The sequence below is a fragment of the Pipistrellus kuhlii genome, unplaced genomic scaffold (assembly GCF_014108245.1).
Source record: "Pipistrellus kuhlii isolate mPipKuh1 unplaced genomic scaffold, mPipKuh1.p scaffold_m20_p_1, whole genome shotgun sequence".
NCBI classification, from domain to species: domain Eukaryota; kingdom Metazoa; phylum Chordata; class Mammalia; order Chiroptera; family Vespertilionidae; genus Pipistrellus; species Pipistrellus kuhlii.
This window is the reverse complement of record NW_023425404.1, coordinates 23,833,578-23,854,600: the sequence shown is the minus strand read 5'-3', so window position 1 is coordinate 23,854,600 and position 21,023 is coordinate 23,833,578. Positions and strand designations below refer to the sequence as shown.

At 37.0% G+C, this 21,023-nt stretch overlaps 1 protein-coding gene across 10 annotated transcripts in view; it reads left to right on the top strand.

Annotated features, from left to right (window-relative positions):
• The window catches only part of KIAA0586 (KIAA0586 ortholog), a 95,428-nt gene that overhangs the window by 2,299 nt on the left and 72,106 nt on the right, over window positions 1-21,023 (top strand). For 8 of the 10 annotated variants that reach the window (XR_006741287.1, XM_045580097.1, XM_045580106.1 and 5 more), the window contains exons 4-14: window positions 3,631-3,700; window positions 4,664-4,733; window positions 7,048-7,222; window positions 7,986-8,207; window positions 10,208-10,358; window positions 12,414-12,581; window positions 14,256-14,379; window positions 16,143-16,275; window positions 17,202-17,419; window positions 17,845-17,917; window positions 20,700-20,924. Coding sequence is in view for 9 of the 10 variants with exons in the window: in XM_045580097.1 (XP_045436053.1) it covers window positions 3,631-3,700; window positions 4,664-4,733; window positions 7,048-7,222; window positions 7,986-8,207; window positions 10,208-10,358; window positions 12,414-12,581; window positions 14,256-14,379; window positions 16,143-16,275; window positions 17,202-17,419; window positions 17,845-17,917; window positions 20,700-20,924 (1,629 nt within the window). In the remaining variant the exon portion in view is untranslated. Of the gene's footprint in view, window positions 1-3,630; window positions 3,701-4,663; window positions 4,734-7,047; window positions 7,223-7,985; window positions 8,208-10,207; window positions 10,359-12,413; window positions 12,582-14,255; window positions 14,380-16,142; window positions 16,276-17,201; window positions 17,420-17,844; window positions 17,918-20,699; window positions 20,925-21,023 lie in introns of those variants that run through there. The other 2 variants (XM_045580102.1, XM_045580115.1) reach the window with 2 other exon arrangements.

Below are 21,023 nucleotides of genomic sequence, written 5' to 3'. Positions count from 1 at the left end.
AAAAAAAAATGAAAATTTCATGTTAAGCTTTTTATAGTGCTAACAATCTTTGATAATAAATATAATGTTTTGCCAAAACTGGTTTGGCTCAGTGGATAGAGCACATGTGTCAAACACAAGGCCCGCGGGCCAAATCCGATCCACCAGGCCTTGCAATGTGGCCCGCACCGCGCTGTCATCACTGCACTCCGCTGCGTTTCCATCACAATGACAGTTTATGACTGTTCAGTAAACCATTCGGCCCGCGATTTAGGCTGGATTTTAGATTTTGGCCCCTTCTCTGATTGAGTTCGACACCCCTAGGATAGAGCATCAACCTGCAGACTGAAAGGTCCCAGGTTCGATTTCGGTCAAGGGCATGTACCTTGGTTGCCCGCACATCCCCAGTAGGGGTGTGCAGGAGACAGCTGATTGATGGTTCTCTCTCATTGATGTTTCTAACTTTTTATCCCTTTCCTTTCCTCTCTGTAAAAAATCAATAAAATATATTAAAATAAATAAATAAATAAATAAAATGTTTTGGTGATGTAGTCTATTTAGATTTTGACCAGTAATCATAATGTTGACCTATGTATTGTCAATTTAATAAGTCTATAAGAGAGAGTTTCACAATATTTTGGGATTTCTCCCCCCTCTGTTTTTATTTTTTTTCCTTTTTATTGACTTTATTGAGATGACATGTTAACAAAACTATACAGGTTTCAGGTGCACAATTCCACAACACGTCATCTGTACATGGTGTTGTGTATCTACCACCTCATGTCAAGTCTCAGTCCATCACCATTTATCCCCCGTGTAACTTCCTTCACCCCTACTTCTCCCACAGTCACCACATAGTTGTTTGTGTCCTTAAGTTTTTTGACAATATTTTGAAAATTGAGGCTGGTAAACTAAAAATTAAATTGAAGCTATTGTCAATTTTTTCAAAAACTCACAGTAAAAAAAGGTATAATTATGCACCATACTTGATTCCTGAGCAAATGTCTAGCCTTTGGGTTGGTGTTTTCTGTTTCTTTTTTGAGCAGGCCTTATTTAATGATTAATGCTATTTGAATTTATTTATTTATTTATTTATTTATTTAAATCAATCTTTATTGTTCATATTATTACAAAGGTTCCTCATTTCTTCCTCCCTCCACCAGGTTACCACCCCACCCTTTTCCCCCTCCTCATCCCCCATTGTCCTCATCCATAGGTGCACAGTTTATGTTCAGTCTCTTTCTCCCTCCCTTTCCCCAATAGTAAATCCCTTTTCAGATAGTAAATCAGTTACTTAGCATTTTCTCATATCAATAATACCTCCACATGCCCAATGATACACTTCACACAAAAGACATTTCCAAATAGGTCAACCAGCCTCATCAAGGCCCCACCCAAGGCACTCACAGATCAACACCCCAGCACTATACTAACTCGACACATCTAGATCTAAGCCTTCATCACTTGATTCAGCAGACCCTCAAGTTCCCGCAAAAGTTTCCAGCCATGTCTGAGAGGCAGCCGTGGGGCAGGGACAGGCGAGGAGCGAGCTGTTCCGGGCCCGGCTGCTCCAGGCCTGGCCTCTGTTGCTCTGGTTCATTCCACAATCAGCTGCTCCGGGTCTGGCCACTGCCGCTCCCGACATAGTTGCTCTAGATTTGGCTGCTGCTGCTCCAGGCCTGGCCGCACCCTACCCGGCTGCTTCGGGCCCGGCCACTCCGGGCCTGGCCGCTCCCAGCCTGGCAGCTGCTGCTCCGGGCCTGGCCGCTCCCAGCCTGGCAGCCGCTGCTCTGGGCCTGGCCACTCCACTATTTGAATTTCATTATCTAAATAATTTTCTGAATGAATGGAAAATTATTTATGTATGTTTGAAGATAAATGGGTAACATTTGTCATGAGGATGATCAGGCAGGATTCCGTTGCATTTAATATGGGCTCACAGCTTGTTTTGTGTAGATTTATCTAATGCAACGTATGCAAACAAACCTAGTTCATTATCATTTTATCATGAACACAAACTGCCATCTCTCTGCATCATGTTTTGGTTTCATAAATGAGTACTAAGATTATAGTGTGGATTGACTTGGCCATGCTATTTTAATTGGAAAACTGAAGGAGTTTGTTCCCGATGTGTTCACATTTATAAATGCTCCTATTTATACCTTTTCCTCCCTCCTACCTGAAGATAAGATGTTCCTTTTCCTGTTTGGGGCTAATTCTTACATATATATAGAAAGAAAATAAAAACTTAAAAAAATTCATTGTAGAAAATACAAAAAGAAAAAAGAACTTGCATGACTTAAAAACAATAACTGTTAACATTTTGAGAGTTTTTCCCCCCTATCTGTGAATATTGTGAAATGGGACCATATTATTTTATAACTAAGTAGCATTAAGGATATTTTTTTCTAAGTAGTAATAAGAATATTTTTCTGTCATTTTTTTCTAGAAACTTTCAAAGGGTTTATAGAATTTAATTGTATGTATGTACCATTATTTATTCATATTCCTATCATTTGACATTAAATTTTTTCTTTAATTTTTATAATGTAAACCATGTGATGAACATTCTGCTGTATATCATGGTGTATATCCTTAAGATTAATTTCTAGATGTAAAATTATTAGATCAACGGACATGCACACTTCTGAATATTTCTAAATTGCCTCCAGAAAGAGTTTATCAATATATATTCTCTCCATTAAGGTCATTACTAGAATTATCTCCCCATTTATTAATACTGAGCATTAAAATTAAAAAGTCTTTGCCATTTTACATGTAAAAGGCATCTCATCCTTTTATTTTCTATTTTATTATTAATGAATTAGAAATTTTTAAAATGTATGTGGCCATCTATACTTATTCTTTTATGAATTACATATTGATGTGCTATGCTTTTTCTTACCAATTTGTAGGAGTTGTTTATATTAATTTCCCAGATGCTTCTGTATTATTACCTGTTTCAATTGCTTTTTGGGGGGGAAGTTAACACTTGTTATTACTCAAGAGCCTGGATCAGTTTTCTTTTATGATTTTCTCTTTTCTGATGTAGCAGAAAAAAAGAAAAGGTGTGTCTAAGGCAAGTGAATAGAGCATTGAATGAATCTAGTACTTTAAAAAAGTCATGGTGACTTAGCCATGAATATAATCTACAGATGAAGTTGCACATGTGAACAGAAAGCTATTTGTCAGTAGGTATGGCTTATATAGAGAAGCCTTCTGATACCACATTATGAGCTCAGTGATGAATGTTTTGGTAAATTTTTTATTTTGTGCCATGAACTGGCCATCCTTATGTTCTCTATCAGACTCACTGTGTATGAGATTTTCACATTTAACTATAGCAACTGAGATGCTACACAACTTGCTCTGCTAGAAGTGGCAAATTGAGATATGAGTGAATTTCAGGGCCATAGTTGCTTGCTTATTAATTTACTCATTCACTCGTCTGACAGGTTACTACTCATTCAACAAATCCTTGAGTAGCTTCAAGGTATCTAAGCATTCTGGTGGTGATGGGAATTAAATATATAAAGCGTATAGTCCTGCGCTCCCAAAATATAGCAGTGACATGGCTAGCAAATAGTACTTGATAAGTAATAAATCATAACATTTATTTAGCCTTTTATTTCTTCCTTTCGTATTCCAAAGGATTTTTCTAAAGATGTTGCAGTGAAAGGGTTTCCTTTGGATAAAATAGAAGAGAACAAGAGACAAAAAGGTAAAAGGATACATTTGATTTTTTTTAAAATTGTGGTCAAATATACATATCTTAAAATTTACAATTTTTACCATTTTTAAGCAAACAGTTCTGTGGCATTAAGTACATTCACATGTTGTGAAGCTGTCACCACCATCCATCTCCAGAATTTTGTCATCTTCCTCAACTGAACTTGTGTATTACCCACTAACCCCAGCTCTCCATTCCCCCCTCTCTCTAACCCCTGGCAGCTGCCATTCTACTTGCCGTCTCTGTGAATTGCACTAGACCTCAGATAAATGGAATCATACTTGACCTTTTGTGATTGATTTATTTCAGTTAGCATGTCTTCATGGTTCATCCATGTTGGAACATGTATCGGAATTTTCTTTTAAGAATAGAGTTTTATATTTTTAATATATTCATTGAGTTTTAGACATTCATTAAACAACCTAATAGTTTTTTCTTATTAATTTTATTTTAATTAAATTTTTTTCCTTCTAAATTAAGCTATTAATAGAATCTCAAAAACTCCAGAAAAGGGTTTGCAATGGTAAAGGTAATTTTATTACTACCAACCTATTGTATAGGTTTGGTACTAGAAACCTGCTTATAAATTCTGAATTCAAGGTTTGGATAGTCTTTGATAAGATAGTAGATTAAAGTGGTGCTTTGAAAAATTTATTTAATGATGCCTTTTTTTAAAAGTTGATTTGATTTTATTTTAAACAGAGTTTGATTAAAAATTCCTAATTTGGCCCCAGGTATTGTTTTTGTTTGTTTTGATAATATTTTTTTCCATAGGGCCTCAGGTTATGACTACTGACATTTAATCATTTGTGTCTTGCCTTTTTAAAATTGTGAAATCCTGTTGCTGAATTCTTAAATATTCTTTCAGTTTAAAAAGGTGCTTTATTTAGTAGCTTATTAAAATTTAACAAATTTTCAGAAATCTGAAGTATATTTTTGTTTTTTATTTTGCAGCAAATGACATCTTTATTTCCCAGTACACCACGGGACAGAAAGATGCTCTCAGAGCAATTTTAAAACAAAAGTAAGTTGCACTTACAGAAAATAGGTGGGCCACTTCTTGTTTTTATATGGTTCTCTAAAATCAGTTTTACTTTATAGTTTGGATACAGGAAAAACTTTTTCGATGTGTGAAATATATGTTTGTCAGTATGTTTAAAGCATTGTTCATGGTTGCCTTGGCCGGTTTGTCTCAATGGATAGAGCATTGGGGTATGCAGGAAGCAGCTGATCGATGTTTCTCTCTCATCAATGTTTCTAACTCTTTATCCCACTCCCTTCCTCTCTGTAAAAAATAAAAATATATATATTAAAAAAAAATAAAGCATTGTTCATGGTACTTAGCACATATATTCAATAGCTGTTAGCAGTCATTATAGAAGAGGTACTGTTCAAAGTACTTTATGTGATTTAACTCATTTTATACTCACAAAATCCAATGAAATGCATTCTATTACTATCCCAATTTTACAGAATTCGATTTTATAGATGAGGAAACCGAGGCACAGAGAGATTGATTTTTCCCTATGTCATTTAGCAAAGTAGACACTCGGCTGGAATTCAAACACAGCAGCCAGGCTTTCGAGCCTATGGTCTTAATCACATCGCTATCCTACTTACAGCAGAGGCCAAGGAGTTCCAAATACACAGTGGTTATCGTTTACCATCGGAGGATATGCAGACTCAGGTTGCTTAGAACTTAGTTGGGGAGAGTAATTAGAGCTCAAAGGAAACAGCATTGCATTCAATATATTATTAAGCTGCCCTGTATAGACATTTAAACCATAGCATGGCTGTTAGGTCTCAATTGTGTGATATAGGCAGTAAATGCAAAAGGAGTTAATGAAAGGAGAGATCAAGAAGAAGTATTATGAGGACAAGCTTATTTAAAAAGGTAAGGCTGATGTTGGATCTTACAGAAGAAGGTTATAATAAGTGGGTAGAGCTGGTTGAGAGAACAGAGAGTGTGTGGGGGTGGTGTGGTACAGTGAGTGAGGAGCGGACTCCAGGGAGTTGTTTGTGAAGTGATAGGAGTGCACAGAGGAAGCTAGGGCAGGGCCAATGCGTGAACTATATGGAAGGCCAGCCAGAAGAAATTTGCCAATTTAGTTGCTATAAGGAACAGTTTTAGATTTTTTAATGGTGGAGAAATACGTGTGGGGAGTATTTAAAAATTTATTGATTTCAGAGAGGAAGGGAGAAGGAGAGAGAAATAGAAACATCAATGATGAGAGAGAATCATTGATCGGCTGCCTCCTGCACACCCCCTACTGGGGATTGAGCAACCCAGGCATATGTCCTAGGCCAGAATTGAACCTGGGACCTTTCAGTCCTCAGGCTGATGCTCTATCTACTGAGCCAAGCTGGCTAGGGCATGTGTGGGAAGTTTTTAAGCAAGTCAGAACTGGAAGAATAAAAATAGTTGGCAAGAGGCGATGAAATGTTTCACTGGAGCGGGAGAAGTAATAAGGGAGAAGTGTTCTCAGCGAGGAGGCTCGGTGTCCTGGGAAGATCTCTAGGAATCAGATCCTAACGGCTGCTTACTAGTCATGTGACTTGGATAAATTAAGTCCTCTGTGGAACTCAGTTTCTTCATTGTAGCATTAGGAGATTAGGGTGGATGGCCTGTTGGGTTCTCCCAGCTTTTGTGGTTCTGTGACACTATTCCTGCAATTGTGATGAAATAATTGACACAATTTGATGACTCATGTGGTTATGAGAAGGTTAAGCGGAGAATGGAGAGTCAAGATAACTTCAACATTTTGAGACAGAGGAAAATCATGCTCTTAGTAGAAATGAGGAAATATCAGAGAGGAGTAAGTTGGAGAGCTGCCCTATGCCTTCTTTACAAATCAAGGGGGGCCCGAAACCGGTTTGGCTCAGTGGATAGAGCGTCGGCCTGCGGACTGGGGTGTCCCAGGTTCGGTTCCGGTTGGGGGCATGTGCCTTGGTTTCGGGCACATCCCCAGTAGGTATGCAAGAGGCAGCTGATCGATGTTTCTCTCTCTCATCAATGTTTCTCTCTATCCCTCTCCCTTCCTCTCTGTAAAAAATCAGTAAAATTAAAAAAAAAATCAAGGGGGAAAATCCAGCAGCTGGGGCTGGGGCTCATTCCTGCCGATTTACTTGTTTGTTTGTTTGTTTGTTCTTACTAGGGAGTCTTTGTTTTTTACAATGGGTTGTGTCATTGTCATCTTTAGGCCAAATATAGAGCGAAGTAAATATATATTTTTTAAAAACCAAGAAAAAAATACTCTCAGCAGATTACCACTTAGGTATTTCTTGAAATGGTTCAAGGTAGCTTACTGAATATATTTTTATTCCTTTTTTATTTACAGAGCTCAGAGCATGCCTGTTTTTAAGGAAGTAAAGGTACAGCTTTTAGAGGATACAGGTACAGAAAAGGACACTGTTGCTCAGGAGCCTAGAACTTCACCCCGTGGCATTGACTCAGCTACCACTGTGGCTGCAGCAACTGCCGCCGCCATTGCAACGGCAGCTCCACTGATAAAAGTATATTTTTCTCCCCAGATATTCATTCATTCCTAACTACTTTGTAAAATGGGAAAGTATTTATTAGAAACTGATTCTATAAATGGTTGTGTTCAACTCTAGGCTAGGGACATGCTAGTTGCTCTCCATTTGAAAGAGTTTTCTTGTTTGTGGTGATATATTACCTCCCAGGCATTGTGAGACCCCCTTCATTACTGTGAAAATGCTAGATAACCCGGGACTTTCCCAGTTTTAGCACCAAAGATATCTCATCTTGGGAACCCCTCAGCCCCGAGCAACCTGGGATACTCGGCCATCCTTATGTTAGAGCTGGAAGGGACTTTAGAAATCATCTCTGCCACAGCTCGTAATGGGAGAACTGAGAAACGGGTCAGAGTAGCACAAGGTTCCAGAGTTAATAGGTGGCAGAGCCGAGACTAGAACTCCAGGCTGCTGACCTCACTCAGCCTGAGGCGGATGAAGTATCAACAGCTATTCTGTTTTGGTATTTCCTTCCTTATAATTCCCAATTAAGCATTTTATTTCTGGTATTATAAAAATTGTGTGGCAGATATGGTATTTTTTTTATGAAGAGAAAATATCTATTTAAAGATAATACGTTGTGCCTTTTATTTCTTTGATTATAAAAATAAAGGCATCAAATCATGAGAGATTTCAAGGATAAAAATCTGGTTTGGTCATTTCTCAATACCAATTGCTTTAAAGAACATTTTCAGTAATGGGGCATATTTTTAAAATATCTTTTGATTTTCTTTTGCCATAGGTGCAGAGTGATTTGGAAGCAAAGGTCCATTCTGTTACAGAATTACTCAATAAGTTACAGGAGACTGATAAACAATTACAACGTGTTACAGAGCAGCAAGCAAGCCTTCAGAATAAACATGAGAACCAACATTGTCATGATCATGAAAAGCAAATGAATGTGTTTATGGAGCAGCACATTAGGCATCTTGAGAAACTACAAAAACAACAAATAGATATTCAGGTATCTATAACAAAGCCAGTACACATCCCATGGTCCTTTATCCCTTGGATTTCTAAGCTAATGTTCATTGGTTATTTTTTAAATATATATATTTTATTGATTTTTTACAGAGAGGAAGAGAGCGGGATAGAGAGTTAGAAACATCGATGAGAGAGAAACATCAATCAGCTGCCTCCTGCACACCCCCTACTGGGGATGTATCCGCAAGCAAGGTACATGCCCTTGACCGGAATTGAACCTGGGACCCTTCAGTCCGAAGGCCGATGCTCTATCCACTGAGCCAACCGGTTTCGGCTGTTCATTGGTTATTGCAATAGCTCATTAGATTGTAAGAGTTTTAGTTCTTAAATAATGATTGCTCATCATTCTTCCCTTCTATGTGGAGAACTCTGTACTTTCTAGTTCAAATGTCACTAGTTCTGTAAGACCTTATAGTTGGCTTCTCCTTTTGTGGTATTTCTGTTCATGCCATTTTAAAAATGCTCATATCCCATTGCAGTTATTTCTTACATCAGTGTTTGTTAGTCTGGGAATGTTCATCAGAATCACTTGGAGAGCTTTATAAAAATAGACATGCTCTACCTCTCAAGATTCTGGGACAGCAGGTATGAGAAATCGAAAGCTCTCCAACTGATGCACACGCTTGGATGAGAACCATCCAGAATACATATTGCTTCTGCAATTAATTACAGGTTTGAACATTGTTCAGTGTCTTGATTCAAAACACACTAAATGATTCCTTTCTCTGAAGTCAATAAAATATTTTTTTAAAGTAAAATAAAAATAAAAATAAGTTATCCTCATAAGAAGCTGATTGTATAGTTTTTTATTTATTGTGGAATTTCCAGGTTTTGGGATAATATCCAGAATTCAGGTACATAACATACTTTTTTTTTTTAATGAGTAAGTGACCAGCATTATAAATGCATTGATTTTATTTTACTTTTTCTCTAATTCAAGTGCCACTTTAAAACTTAAAAAATTAAATTAAAATACATTTAGAAGAATATGCAAAAATAAGTTTATTATAGCTTCACAAAGTGAACACCAATATACTGTAATTCTTAAGACTTTTTTTATATATAAAGTATAGTTATCTTTTTAAAAAAATATTTTTATTGATTTCAGAGAGGGAGAGAGAGATAGAAACATCAGTGGTGAGAGAGAATCATTGATGGCTGACTCCTGCATGCACCCTCCTAGGGATCAAGTCCACAACCAGGGCATTTGCCCTTGACTGGAATTGAACTCAGGACCCTTCAGTCTGTAGGCCGAGGCTCTATCCCCTGTCTGTAGGCCGATGCTTTACTCACTGAACCAAACCAGCTAGTTTGACTTCTTAATAGAATTTGTCTTGAGCTCTCATGTGGTTGACAATACTATTTTTATTGGATGATTATGGGCATCCAATTTTAGGTTTTTCTTTACTTGGCATAAAACCTCTTTTGAAGTCAGTTTTATAAGGTAAGATATTTTTACATTTTAGATATTTTAATAAATAATGCTGAAAACAGTTACCACTGTACTTTCCACTTATATATAAGTACATATATTATTGCTGCTACTAAATATGGCTGCTATTTAAATGCTTACTAGCAATGGTCTTAATCTTTTACTTCAAACAAAATCATCCAGAATACAAATGATGAGATGTTTTGTTTTTAAATTATCTGTTTGAAGTAGAAGTCCCCTTTCTTCAGGTTGTCTCCTGGCCTATTTCAGTGTCCCCTGAGCCATCTCTAAATGAAAAGGAAGAAGCTGCGGTTTATCATGGATGAATACAAATTCAAGGTCACACCGCAGAGCCAGGCTGAATCTAGGCTTTGTGATACTATATCCTTCCAGTGGTAGCTGCTGCAGTGGATCCTTTATGTCATGTGTTTACTTCCACTGTTATTAGGTCTAATGAATGGTTTTAAGTCCTCTCATAAATTTCAATGCATTTTGTCTCCTCACTCTTTCAAATGATATTTAAAATCGATAAAGCAATTTTCTTCTAGACTCATTTCATCAGCGCTGCGCTCAAGACTAGTAGTTCTCAGCCTGTCACTGGGCCTCCCAGAGCAGCGGAGCACTGGCCCGTCAAACTGGACCGTTCTAACCCTGGTGGCGGTGACCTAGCTTCACAGAGCACGTTTGGTTGCAAACAAGGTAAAACAAATGTAATCCTCCATGAATTAAAAATGTCAGCTCTAAATTTTCTTTGTGGTATATTATTGAGTTGTAGAAGATTAAGCCTTTGCTTTATAAAATTACTAGTACTTTTTGTAGGTTGTGCAACTTTTAGGTCATTTGGAAACTTGATCATGCCCTTTTTTGTTTTAATCAATAACCTTCATAAATTGTCAGAAGCACTTACAAATGTAGAAAAATTTTACTTATCTAGTATCAGGCTTGCTTATAATCAATTCTCCAGGTCTCTGGCAAACTGAGCATTTAGTATTTTTTTTTTTTTTTCTGTCAGGAGAGAAACCACCTGAGTATAATTATAAACGATTTCTAAGTATTTTCAAAGAGTTAGTAATGTAAGGCTGTCTATCTTAATAGGACTTTAAAAATCTCTGTTTATAATAATAGATGAATACATAGCTTATTTGTATTAAACCTTTGGAATTTAAAATAAATGAATAAATGTGTTCCAAATTATTGATATTTGAATAATGAATTAATGAAAATCAAGGGCTGTTCCTTTAATGATATACAGACACTTGTACAATATCCCCAATCTTTGATTTGTTAGAACATTGTTTTATTACATTCATATTAACCAGTTAACTGCTATGATATTTTGGATTTAACTGAAAAAGGTCTGCTCTTGCATCTATAGACGCTATGGTGTACAAATGGTTAAAGATTCCTTATAGTTGTTAGTGCTTTACGTTTTACAACAAATGAGTGGTCCTGAAAAAACTATTGTGAAGTGAGATGATGCTATTTTTAAGTTGTGAAGAGAGGAAGAGGAAGCACAGAAATGTTATGACTTGCTTGATCAAGGTCATCTGGCTTGAGAGTGTCAGAGCTACTGCCAGAACTCAGGTTTCAGTATGACCCACCCATGTGCTTTATTTTTCTTCTTTCAAAATATATTTTTATTGATTTCAGAGAGGAAGGGAGAAGGAGAGAGAGAAACATCAGTGATGAGAGAGAATCATTGATGGGCTGCCTTCTGTACACCCCACACTGGGGATTGAGCCTGCAAACCAGGCATATACCCTAATTGGGAATGGAACCATGACTTCCTGGTTCATAGGTCAATGTTCAATCACTGAGCCATGCTGTCTGGGCCCATGTGTTTTTCTATAAAAGTAGATACTTGTTTCATCCTCAATTCTGGAAAAATAGTTGCTCATAATTTTGTGTTTTTTCAGACTTGAGTTTTAAAGGAAGATGATTTTTTTTTAAATTTTATTGATAGTGTACTGAATTGTTTTTTTGTGTGTATTTTAGTGACAGTAATTTTTTTTTAAATGAGTAAAATAAAAATTCAAATTAAACTACATTTTTCTATGTTTTTTTCTAGGGCATATATCATTTTTAAGTCCTTGTAGTTGCAGCAAAAAAAATAATTTTATACTTCTACTTCACTAGCATACTGAAAGTATTTCCCATGTTTACATAATTACTAGAGGCCCGATGCATGAAATTTGTGCAAGAGCAGGCCTTCCTTCCCCCCGGCTGCGGACACTGGCTTCCCTCTGGCACCTGGGACCCGGCTTCCCTCTGGCTGCCAGCAGGCATCCGGGATCTGGCTTCCCTCACAGCCGGGAAGGTCATCCCAAAGGACATCCGGTCTAGTTAGCATATCACACTTTTATTATTATAGATTTTAATAATATTTATTTTTAATGATTGAAGGATAGTCTGTTGAGTGTTTAGTACTTCCTATACTTAATACCAAATGGTCTTATCAGTTTTTATTGCCATGAGCAGTGTCTGGCTATGCCATTTTCACGATAGCACTGAATATGATCATATTTATTTTTTTCTTATTTATTAGCTGTATATATAAAATATATATATATATATATATATATATATATATATTGTTGATTTCTTTTGATTTCTAGTGAGGATGAAGTTATTTCTATATAGTTGTTAATAATTAGTATATCTTTTATAATTTTGGTTTTATTTTTAAAATATGGGGAAAGGTAAAACTACAATATCAAGTTTCTTAAAAATAAGTTAAATTTATTTTCTTTTAAGCACCTTCAAGAGAGGTTGAAGATATAGGTTTTGATGAACAGAAATCTCCTTTGGAGACACCAGCACCTCGAAAGTTTGCTCCTATACCTGTTTCAAAAGATGATAAAATATCAAAGAGGGAAAATCCTGCAGAAGAAAAAGAAAATATGGAGATATCGGATCGTGCAGGTAATAAAGAAATTATTATTAGCACCTACTCCTTCTGTTAGGAACAGATTTCCACGCAATATTTATAGTTTTCTAATGAGCTAAAGAAACTAAAGTGAGCTGTCAATTTTTAATATTTTTCTTTAAATGATAAAGGGTATGTTAAGCTAGTTTAGATTCTTTGTAGAAGGAGTTGGAGATATACACTTATGATTATATTTTGATTGTCTTCTATAGTTATTTAACCTTTCCTGAACAAATTTTGCTTTTAATAAAAAATAATGCACTGCTAATCATTTCAGAGCATCTTTTCTTATTTTTAGGTGTGAGTTTCAATAATAAAACTCAAGAGAAATTTAACATTTGTTACTGTGTTCAGTTGGAAAAAATGTTCATATATTAACTTTTATAAATGACCTGAAATAATTTAGACCCTTAAATATACTAGTATTCTTTACGAAAAGTAAATGAACATGTTAAGTATAAATTTATATCTTAAATGTATTTAAGTCCTGTCTTGAACACATTTGAGGAGCTTTAAGGAATTTAAAAAAATAATAAAATCTTTAAAAAACCAAGTTCACCAAAATAAGGTTGCTATGCTGTCTCATTAAAGATGAAACTAAAGAGAAGATTCAAGTAATAGTTGCTATGAAGAAAAACTTCTCTTTCAAATTCCTTTTTTCTGTAATAAAAATAAAGTTGGCCTGAACGTTAGCTTTATTTGATGAATGTATTATATTTATAGTCTACATTGTAGAGTGAATTGAGTTGATCACCATCTTAAGAAGCTAATTTAGTATAAATATGTGTGAAATCCTATATAATAAAGAGTTAATATGCAAATGGTCATCACGCCCTCATGCTTTCAAGGCTCAGACACTCAAAAAGGGACCAGACAGGTACAAATGAGCTCACAAGAGAGGAATGGGAACCAGCCAGGCACAAAAGAGCTCGTGGGAGAGTAATGGGGACCAGCCAGGCTGCGGCCTGAGAGAGGGACAAGCTGCCAGCCCCATGGTGCCAGTCTCCAACAGCTGGGGCTGTGGCCCAGGAGAGGGACAAGCCATATGCCCCGTGGTCCCCTGCAGCTGCAACTGGCCTGGGCGAAGCCAGCCCGGGTCCTGGGTGCCTGTGGCCAGCTAGAGGGAGGGAAGCCTATGTCCTGGGTGCCTATGACTGGCTGGAGGAGGGAATCCTGGGTTCCAGTTGTGGAGTGAGGCAGAGGTGATTAGGAGTGATCAGCCAGTAGGGGAGCAGTCAGGGGCGATCAGACAAGCAGGCAGAGGGGTTAGGAGCCAGCAGTCCTGGATTGTGAGAGGCAATTGGACATCTCCTGAGAGGTCCCAGATTGGAGAGGGGGCAGGCTTGGCTGAGGAACTCTCCCCTGCCCTGGGCACGAATTTTGTGCACTGGGCCTCAAGTATATAAAACAGTGTTTCCCAAACTTTTGACATGTGTACCCCTTCTGTAATTTTCGTAATGTTGAGTACCCCTTATACTCATGAGAACGTAGAATTAGGCACAGCTAAGCACGGTGCAGTGCATATCCCCACCAAACTCTGGTGCAACGTGTACCCCCACCAAACTCTTCCCATTCCCCTGGGGGAACGCGTACCACACTTTGGGAAACACTGATATAAAAGAAGAATGAAGTAGTACTTGAAAAATGATACTATATTTTTCTTATTGTAGGAACTATAAAGCTATTGGAACAAATTTTGAATAAGCAAGATTCTTTGACAAGAATAAGTGAATCTTCAGACAAAACCTCACTAACTGGGACAAAAATAGGATGGAATCCTGAAAGGAAAGACAGGTAAAAACAAGGGATTAGAATAAAAGCTAGATTGAAAAGAGTGTTCACATTTCTCAAGTTTCTTTACTAATTTTTGTAATTATTTTACATTGCTTTAAAAAATCATCTTAGACTTACATGCTATTTTCTGCTGCTAATGTATATCCCCCTTTTCTGTACTATAATTACAAAATGAGTATATTTAATTTTCTAAAAATATAAATCTCTATTCTTTGTCATATGCAGCAAATCTCTATTTTGTTAGCTAAAATCTACTAATGATTAGAAAGAGATTTCCTTAACTATAATACTTTGAATGATTAAGTCTCCCTCTCTTTGCCAAGGTGTGTGTGTGTGTGTGTGTGTGTGTGTGTGTGTGTGTGTGTGTGTTGGGGCACTCCTTTAGTCTCTGGCAGTTTTATTGATTTTTTACAGAGAGGAAGGGAGAGGGATAGAGTTAGAAACATTGATCAGCTGCTTCTGCACACCCCCTACTGGGGATGTACCCGCAACCAAGGTACATGCCCTCAACTGGAATTGAATCCGGGACCCTTCAGTCCACAGGCCGACACTCTATCCACTGAGCCAAACCAGTTTTGGCAGCTCTGGCAATTTTTAAGTCTCGGTTAGTCTTAACTTCCTGCTTGCACAGAGCTTCAGTTAAGCCAGATGTGAGAGATTAGTTCCTTCTCAGGTCTTTCTTAGGTATGCATACATAGCCCTGTACGTGCAGATGACCTTCTAGATCCCCAGTATTGTGTTGGAACTTTTTAAAAACATAATGGACATTTCATTCCTCAGATTTTTAGTTTATTGGCAACCCTCTTGTTCACCTCAACTGATATGGCCATCTCAGGCAGCTGAGATGTTAGACAATTGCCACTATTTTTGAAAAAATGACCTGGGGACAGTGTTTCTCACTGAGCTGGCTCTGAGGCAAATCAAATAAAGAGAAACCCTGTGAATGGGACTTGCTCAGGGGCTCTAAACCTGCTTCTCCCTCTTTAGTGGTTTTGATGCTATTGGTTTTCAGGGGGTACTACAGAGTTGTGGAAAGGGTTTGGGGGAATGGGGCATGTTAAAAATGCCACAAAAATGCCTTAGCAGGTTTGGTTCAATGGATAGAGTGTCGGCCTGCAGACCGAAGGGTCTCGAGTTCGATTTCAATCAAGGGCACATATCTTGGTTGCAGGCTCCTCCCCAGTCCAGGCCCCGGTTGGGACTTGTGCAGGAGGCAGCCACTTGATGTGTTTCTCTCACATCAGTGTTTCTTTCTGTCTTTCCCTCTCTCTTCTCTCCCCCAAAATCAATGGAAAAGCCTCCTCGGGTGATGATTAACAACAACAATAAAAAGCCACAAATCTTCCTGTTCTTACTTAGAATTATCCATTTTCTTGATTAATGTTTCTCAGGTTTTGAAAGCCTTTGTTTAATTTCCAGAGTTCTGAAAAAGCTGTTCTTGACCATTTTTGCAACTGTTCTCTTTGCTCTTAAGAGGATTTTTAGACTCTCTTACTCAACCATTCTAAGAGTGTTTCTACACGTTAGCTTCTTCAAACTAAAACCTTTCCTGCTCTTTTTCTGTTATGCGTAAACCAGTCTGGTCTGAGTAATTTTGTCTCTTGTGATATTTTGTATTATGTATGTTTAATCATATGATTGACTAACTTCACTGTCCAGTTTTAATAGAACACTATTTAGAATTCATATAGCTAAGAATGTATATAATCAGATATTTTCTGAATTTGATAATTTAGGAAACTTTATTTTTAAATCTTTTATAGCATTGCTACTCTGTTCTCTCAAAGATTTCCTTCCTGTGAAGAAATAGATGCAGCTAAGGTGACCGTGCAGACGTCTGATAATGCTCTTCATGATCTTGGCCAAAAAAGGAAAGAAACAAATGGCTTATTCCAGGTAAAGTGGCAACAAGATACTAAAATTGATAATTAGCAAAGATAAAAATTATGAAGAAATAGAAAAGTTATCAAGGCAGAAAGCAAGAGTAAATATGAAGACAAAGCACTGAAAAAAATACATGTTTTTCCAGTCTGTTCTCTGTGAAATTTTTTTTCCAGAAGCCTTCACTGATTTCTGCTTCTTGCTCTGTGGCTGGGATGGAGCCACATGGCCCTGTCTAGCTTTACAGCTTCTATTGGAGAGGAAGGAAGTGGGAGGGAAAACCATGGGTGAACCCTTGTTTATCCAGTTCATAAGGTCTGCCATGCCTACCTAGAGCCAACCCTTTTCTCGTTTTGATTTAGCTTACTTCAGATACAGTTTTTATTGGCCACTGTATTGCCTACCACTCCTATGGGCATCTCAGCTCTGTTTCACTTAACATACACATTAGTACCTCTAAATGGAAAGAAACCTTAATCGCCAAGTATTCTTTTAAAACTCTGAAATTTGGCAAATTGATCCCTTATAATGAACTAGAGGCCCCATGCACGAAATTTGTGCAGTGGGCGGGGGTTGAGGGGTGCCCCTCAGCCCAGGCCCCCTCACATTCAGGAGCCCTGGGGGTTGGGGAGGGGATGTCTGACTGCCATGAAAGTGGGAAAGGCCCCAGTGGCTGGCTTCTGGCTGAGCTGCGATCCCCCTTTGGGAGTGTACTGACCACCAGGGGGCAGCTCCTGTGTTGAGCGTCTGTCCCCTGGTGGTCAGTGTGCATCACAGCAACCAGTTGTTCCACCGTTTAGTCAATTTGCATATTAGCCTTTTATTATATAGGATTGGCATAGTATTGTATATGGCCCCAACTATAATAAGAGCTCTTATTTGGAATAAAATAATTAATATGAGGTTTACATGGTGACATTTTTGCCCTTTTTTCTTTTAAGCCAAAAGAATCTCTGCTTATGTCGAGGCTTGCTGATTTTCCACAGAACTCCATTAAGCTTCAAACGACCAGTACGAGGTCCATATTGAAAGAAGCTGAGAAGATTTTGAGAAGAGTACAGAACAATAAAAAAGTACTTGACGAAAACCTGGAAGCTATTATTCATGCAAAGGATGGAACTGCCATGTATTCGCTTATAAGTGCTTTATCTAGCAACAGGTAAGACAGGATGTTGTTATCCTAAGGTTATTTATGAAACCACAGTGTACAGCCTTTCTTATTTTTTTTCTAAGCTCTTTATTTTGTGTGATATGTTTTAATCATTAGAAAAGGTTTTTTATTTCCTTTGATGATATGGGCTTATGATGGAGTTCAATTTGGATTTATAAAAGTTACTATTACTTTTACAAATGTGACTGTTCCCTTTACTTTTGCTTCTCTTAGGTACATATCTTCTGAGATTTATATATACTTTACAAATACACTTCTGTTTGATGAAAACTAATAACATTGTTTTTTTTCTTTTTGGATGAAGGATATTGGGCTACACAGTGGATTCAAAACTATGTAAGAGATCTGATCCAGGTTCTATTCTCAAGACATTAAATGCTAATAAAGAGAAAATTCTTTATTCTCTTTTGTAGAGAGATATCAGAGAAGATTCGGATCAAAAAGACAGTGGATGAGTGGATTAAAGCTATTTCTGCAGAAATTCAGGTAGATTTTTTGGGAAAAAAATAGAATTAATTCCCAGGAGATAACATTGTTTTCCAATTTATAAGTATACTAGCAGTCCAGTGCACAAAATCTGTGTACTCGGAGGTGGGGGTCCCTCAGCCTTACTGCACCCTCTTGCAGTCCGGGAGCCCTCAGGGGATGTCCAACTGATGGGGAGCAGGCCTAAGCCATCAGTCGGACATCCTTAGCGCTGCCACAGAGTCCGGAGAGGCTCCCACCACCACTGCTGCTGCACTAGCCAGCCATGAGCCCGGCTTCTGGCTGAGCAGCACTCCCCCTGTGGGAACACACTGATCTCCAGGGGCAGCTCCTGCATTGAGAATCTGCCCCCTGGTGGTCAGTGCCTGTCATAGTGACTGGTCATTCTACTGTTTGGTCAATTTGCATATTAGTCTTTTATTATATAAGATGTCTTATTATGGGCAAGGCCTCTAGTTCAATTTTTTTTAGATACTTAGAGGGAGGGGCAGAATTTTCACTTGAGCCTGAAGCTAAAATTACCCTTAGCTCAAAAATCTTCATACCACTGAGACACATCTTGGTGAGGCTCATTCTGAACCCCCACTGTTATACTATGTGTATAAGTATCTTTAGTGAAAGGAACCTTTTTAAAAATATATATATATTTTATTGATTTTTCACAGAGAGGAAGGGAGAGGAATAGAGAGCTAGAAACATCGATGAGGGAGAATCATCGACTAGTTGCCTCCTGCACAACCCCCACTGGGGATGTGCCCACAACCAAAGTACATGCCCTTGACCGGAATTGAACCTGGGACCTTTCAGTCCGCAGATCGACGCTCTATCCACTGAGCCAAACCGGTTTCGGCAGGAACCTTTTATTATGTTACAATGACTAACTTTATCTCATGAGTTGTGTTTTGGTTTTCATTATTCACGCAGCAATTTCAGCATTTCTTCAATATTTACCAATTTACAAAATTGGCATATCTTTTATTTTATTTTCTCTAAATCTTTCTAGATTTTTATGTATTAGATAGGAATAGCCTGAACACAGACAATAGTCTGACGAAGGCCTGGAAGGGGTGGGTGCAGGGAGGAGGAGATCAATGAGAAGAAAAAAAAACTAAAAGGGACACCTGTAATACTTTCAACAATAAAGATCCATTTTAAATAAAGGAAATATCTTAGTTGAAAAGTTTTATGTGAAATAATATAAGTAATTGCTCTACACTGTACTTTATATTCTCAGTGCCGCTCAAAGAGATATTAATTGACCATATGTTTACTTAATATTAATTGACTCAATGTTCACTGACTGCAGGACTGACTTCCACCATGCCGACTCAGCACTGACTGCCATGGGGGCTGCAATGAGACCCTGCTTTTCTCTCCGGGCCTAATTGCAGCCCCCTGGGCTGACTTCTGGTATTCAGTCGAGGCTTCGGTCATTTTGGTCATTACAGATGCTGGCTCTTTATATATGTAGATACTTATTCTCAAAATATCCCTTATATATAACTCCACTTATAATTCTTAATTTCACTATATTTATTTAATAGTAAGTTTCATTTTACTTAAGTGCTTTATCTCATAAATTATATTATGGCTCTTTTCTGGAAAATTGTTGGATAATAACTAATAATAGAATATGAATATTTGAAAGAAAATCTAGCAGAAGCATTTTGAAAAGAAAGAAGTATACTTTAAAAAATGTTTCAAAACAGCAGCTTTAGAAGCATTCGGCTACCAAAGTAAAAATACCAGTTATTTAAAGGGAAAATACTCTACAGGATTTCTCAGGTTACTGATTTTACAGAAGTCAGTTCCAGATGGGAAAATTTCCCCCTTAGTTACATCCGCAGGGTGTCTTTAGACATTAGCATTGCAAAATTTAAGAGGTTTTTTTTTTTTTTAATTAAATTTATTGGGCTGACATTGGTTAATAAAATTATATAGGTTTCAAATGTACAGTTCTATAATATATCATTTGTATATTGCATTGTGTGTTCACGAACTCAAGTCTAGAGAGTTATTTTTATTAGGGGGTAGGTAATTTAAAGAAAAGTCTTAAAATTTTATATATTTGAGGAAGTAGAACTAGACAGAGTAGCCTTGTTATTTTTATCTTGGGGTGCAAAGTGTTTTATTCCTAATTGTAAGGTGTGCATATATGTTTATTCACAGTGGCAGCAAGATGAAGTGTCAGTTCAGTTTCCTCAGCAATAAATACTGAAATATATTTTTGCACGTTGTTGTTTATGATTATATATTTCTAATGTGGTTGTAAAGAATTTATATCATACTAGCTATTATCTGATGTACCAGAAAAAAGCTGAACTAAGAGTATGCAGACAATTATCAATATATGTCACTATTACTATGGATTCCATATAGAATGTTTGTTGAAACCTTCAAGCAACTTTAACTTATATTTATTTCAGAGTTTTCTTACAAAGTTGTTTACTTTTGAAACTTACTTTGTAATTTAACTTTTGAACAATTTCTCCAGTCATATAGATCAAACATTAAAGAGTTCTAAAATGAAAAGTTACCCTCCTACCCCTGTATCTCATCTGATATTTTTCATTAGCCCTGCTCCATAAGACACCAATCTTCTTAGTGTTTTGTTCATTCTTCCTGAGAATTTTTATTCATATGTAAACCAATATTATTTGTCTATAAAGCATTAAAAACTGCTAAACTATATTTTTATAGCAGAAAAATACAAACTTTAATGTTTTTGAAAGCATTAATATTTGGATAGATTTTAAGTAATTTTAATTTTGATTACGTTAAGGATGAACTGGCAAAAAAGGATGAACAAAAGAGATTTGATCAGAAGAATCAACGGACCAAGAAAGCTCAGAATATGAGTAAAGATACTAAATCCAATAAGCAAGACAAAACAGTAAATAATTCTGTAATCCCAAGAAAACATGGTCAAAACCAAAAAGAGGAGCATTTTAAAAACCCACCTATGAGGAGCATGCCTGCTTCAAGCTTACAGAAAGAGAGAAAAGAAGTAAGATCCTACTCTGGTTATGTGCCATAAATGTTGCATTAAAACAAATTATTTCCTTTAAGATAATAATTATGAAAATGTTTTAAAAATATGAAGGAC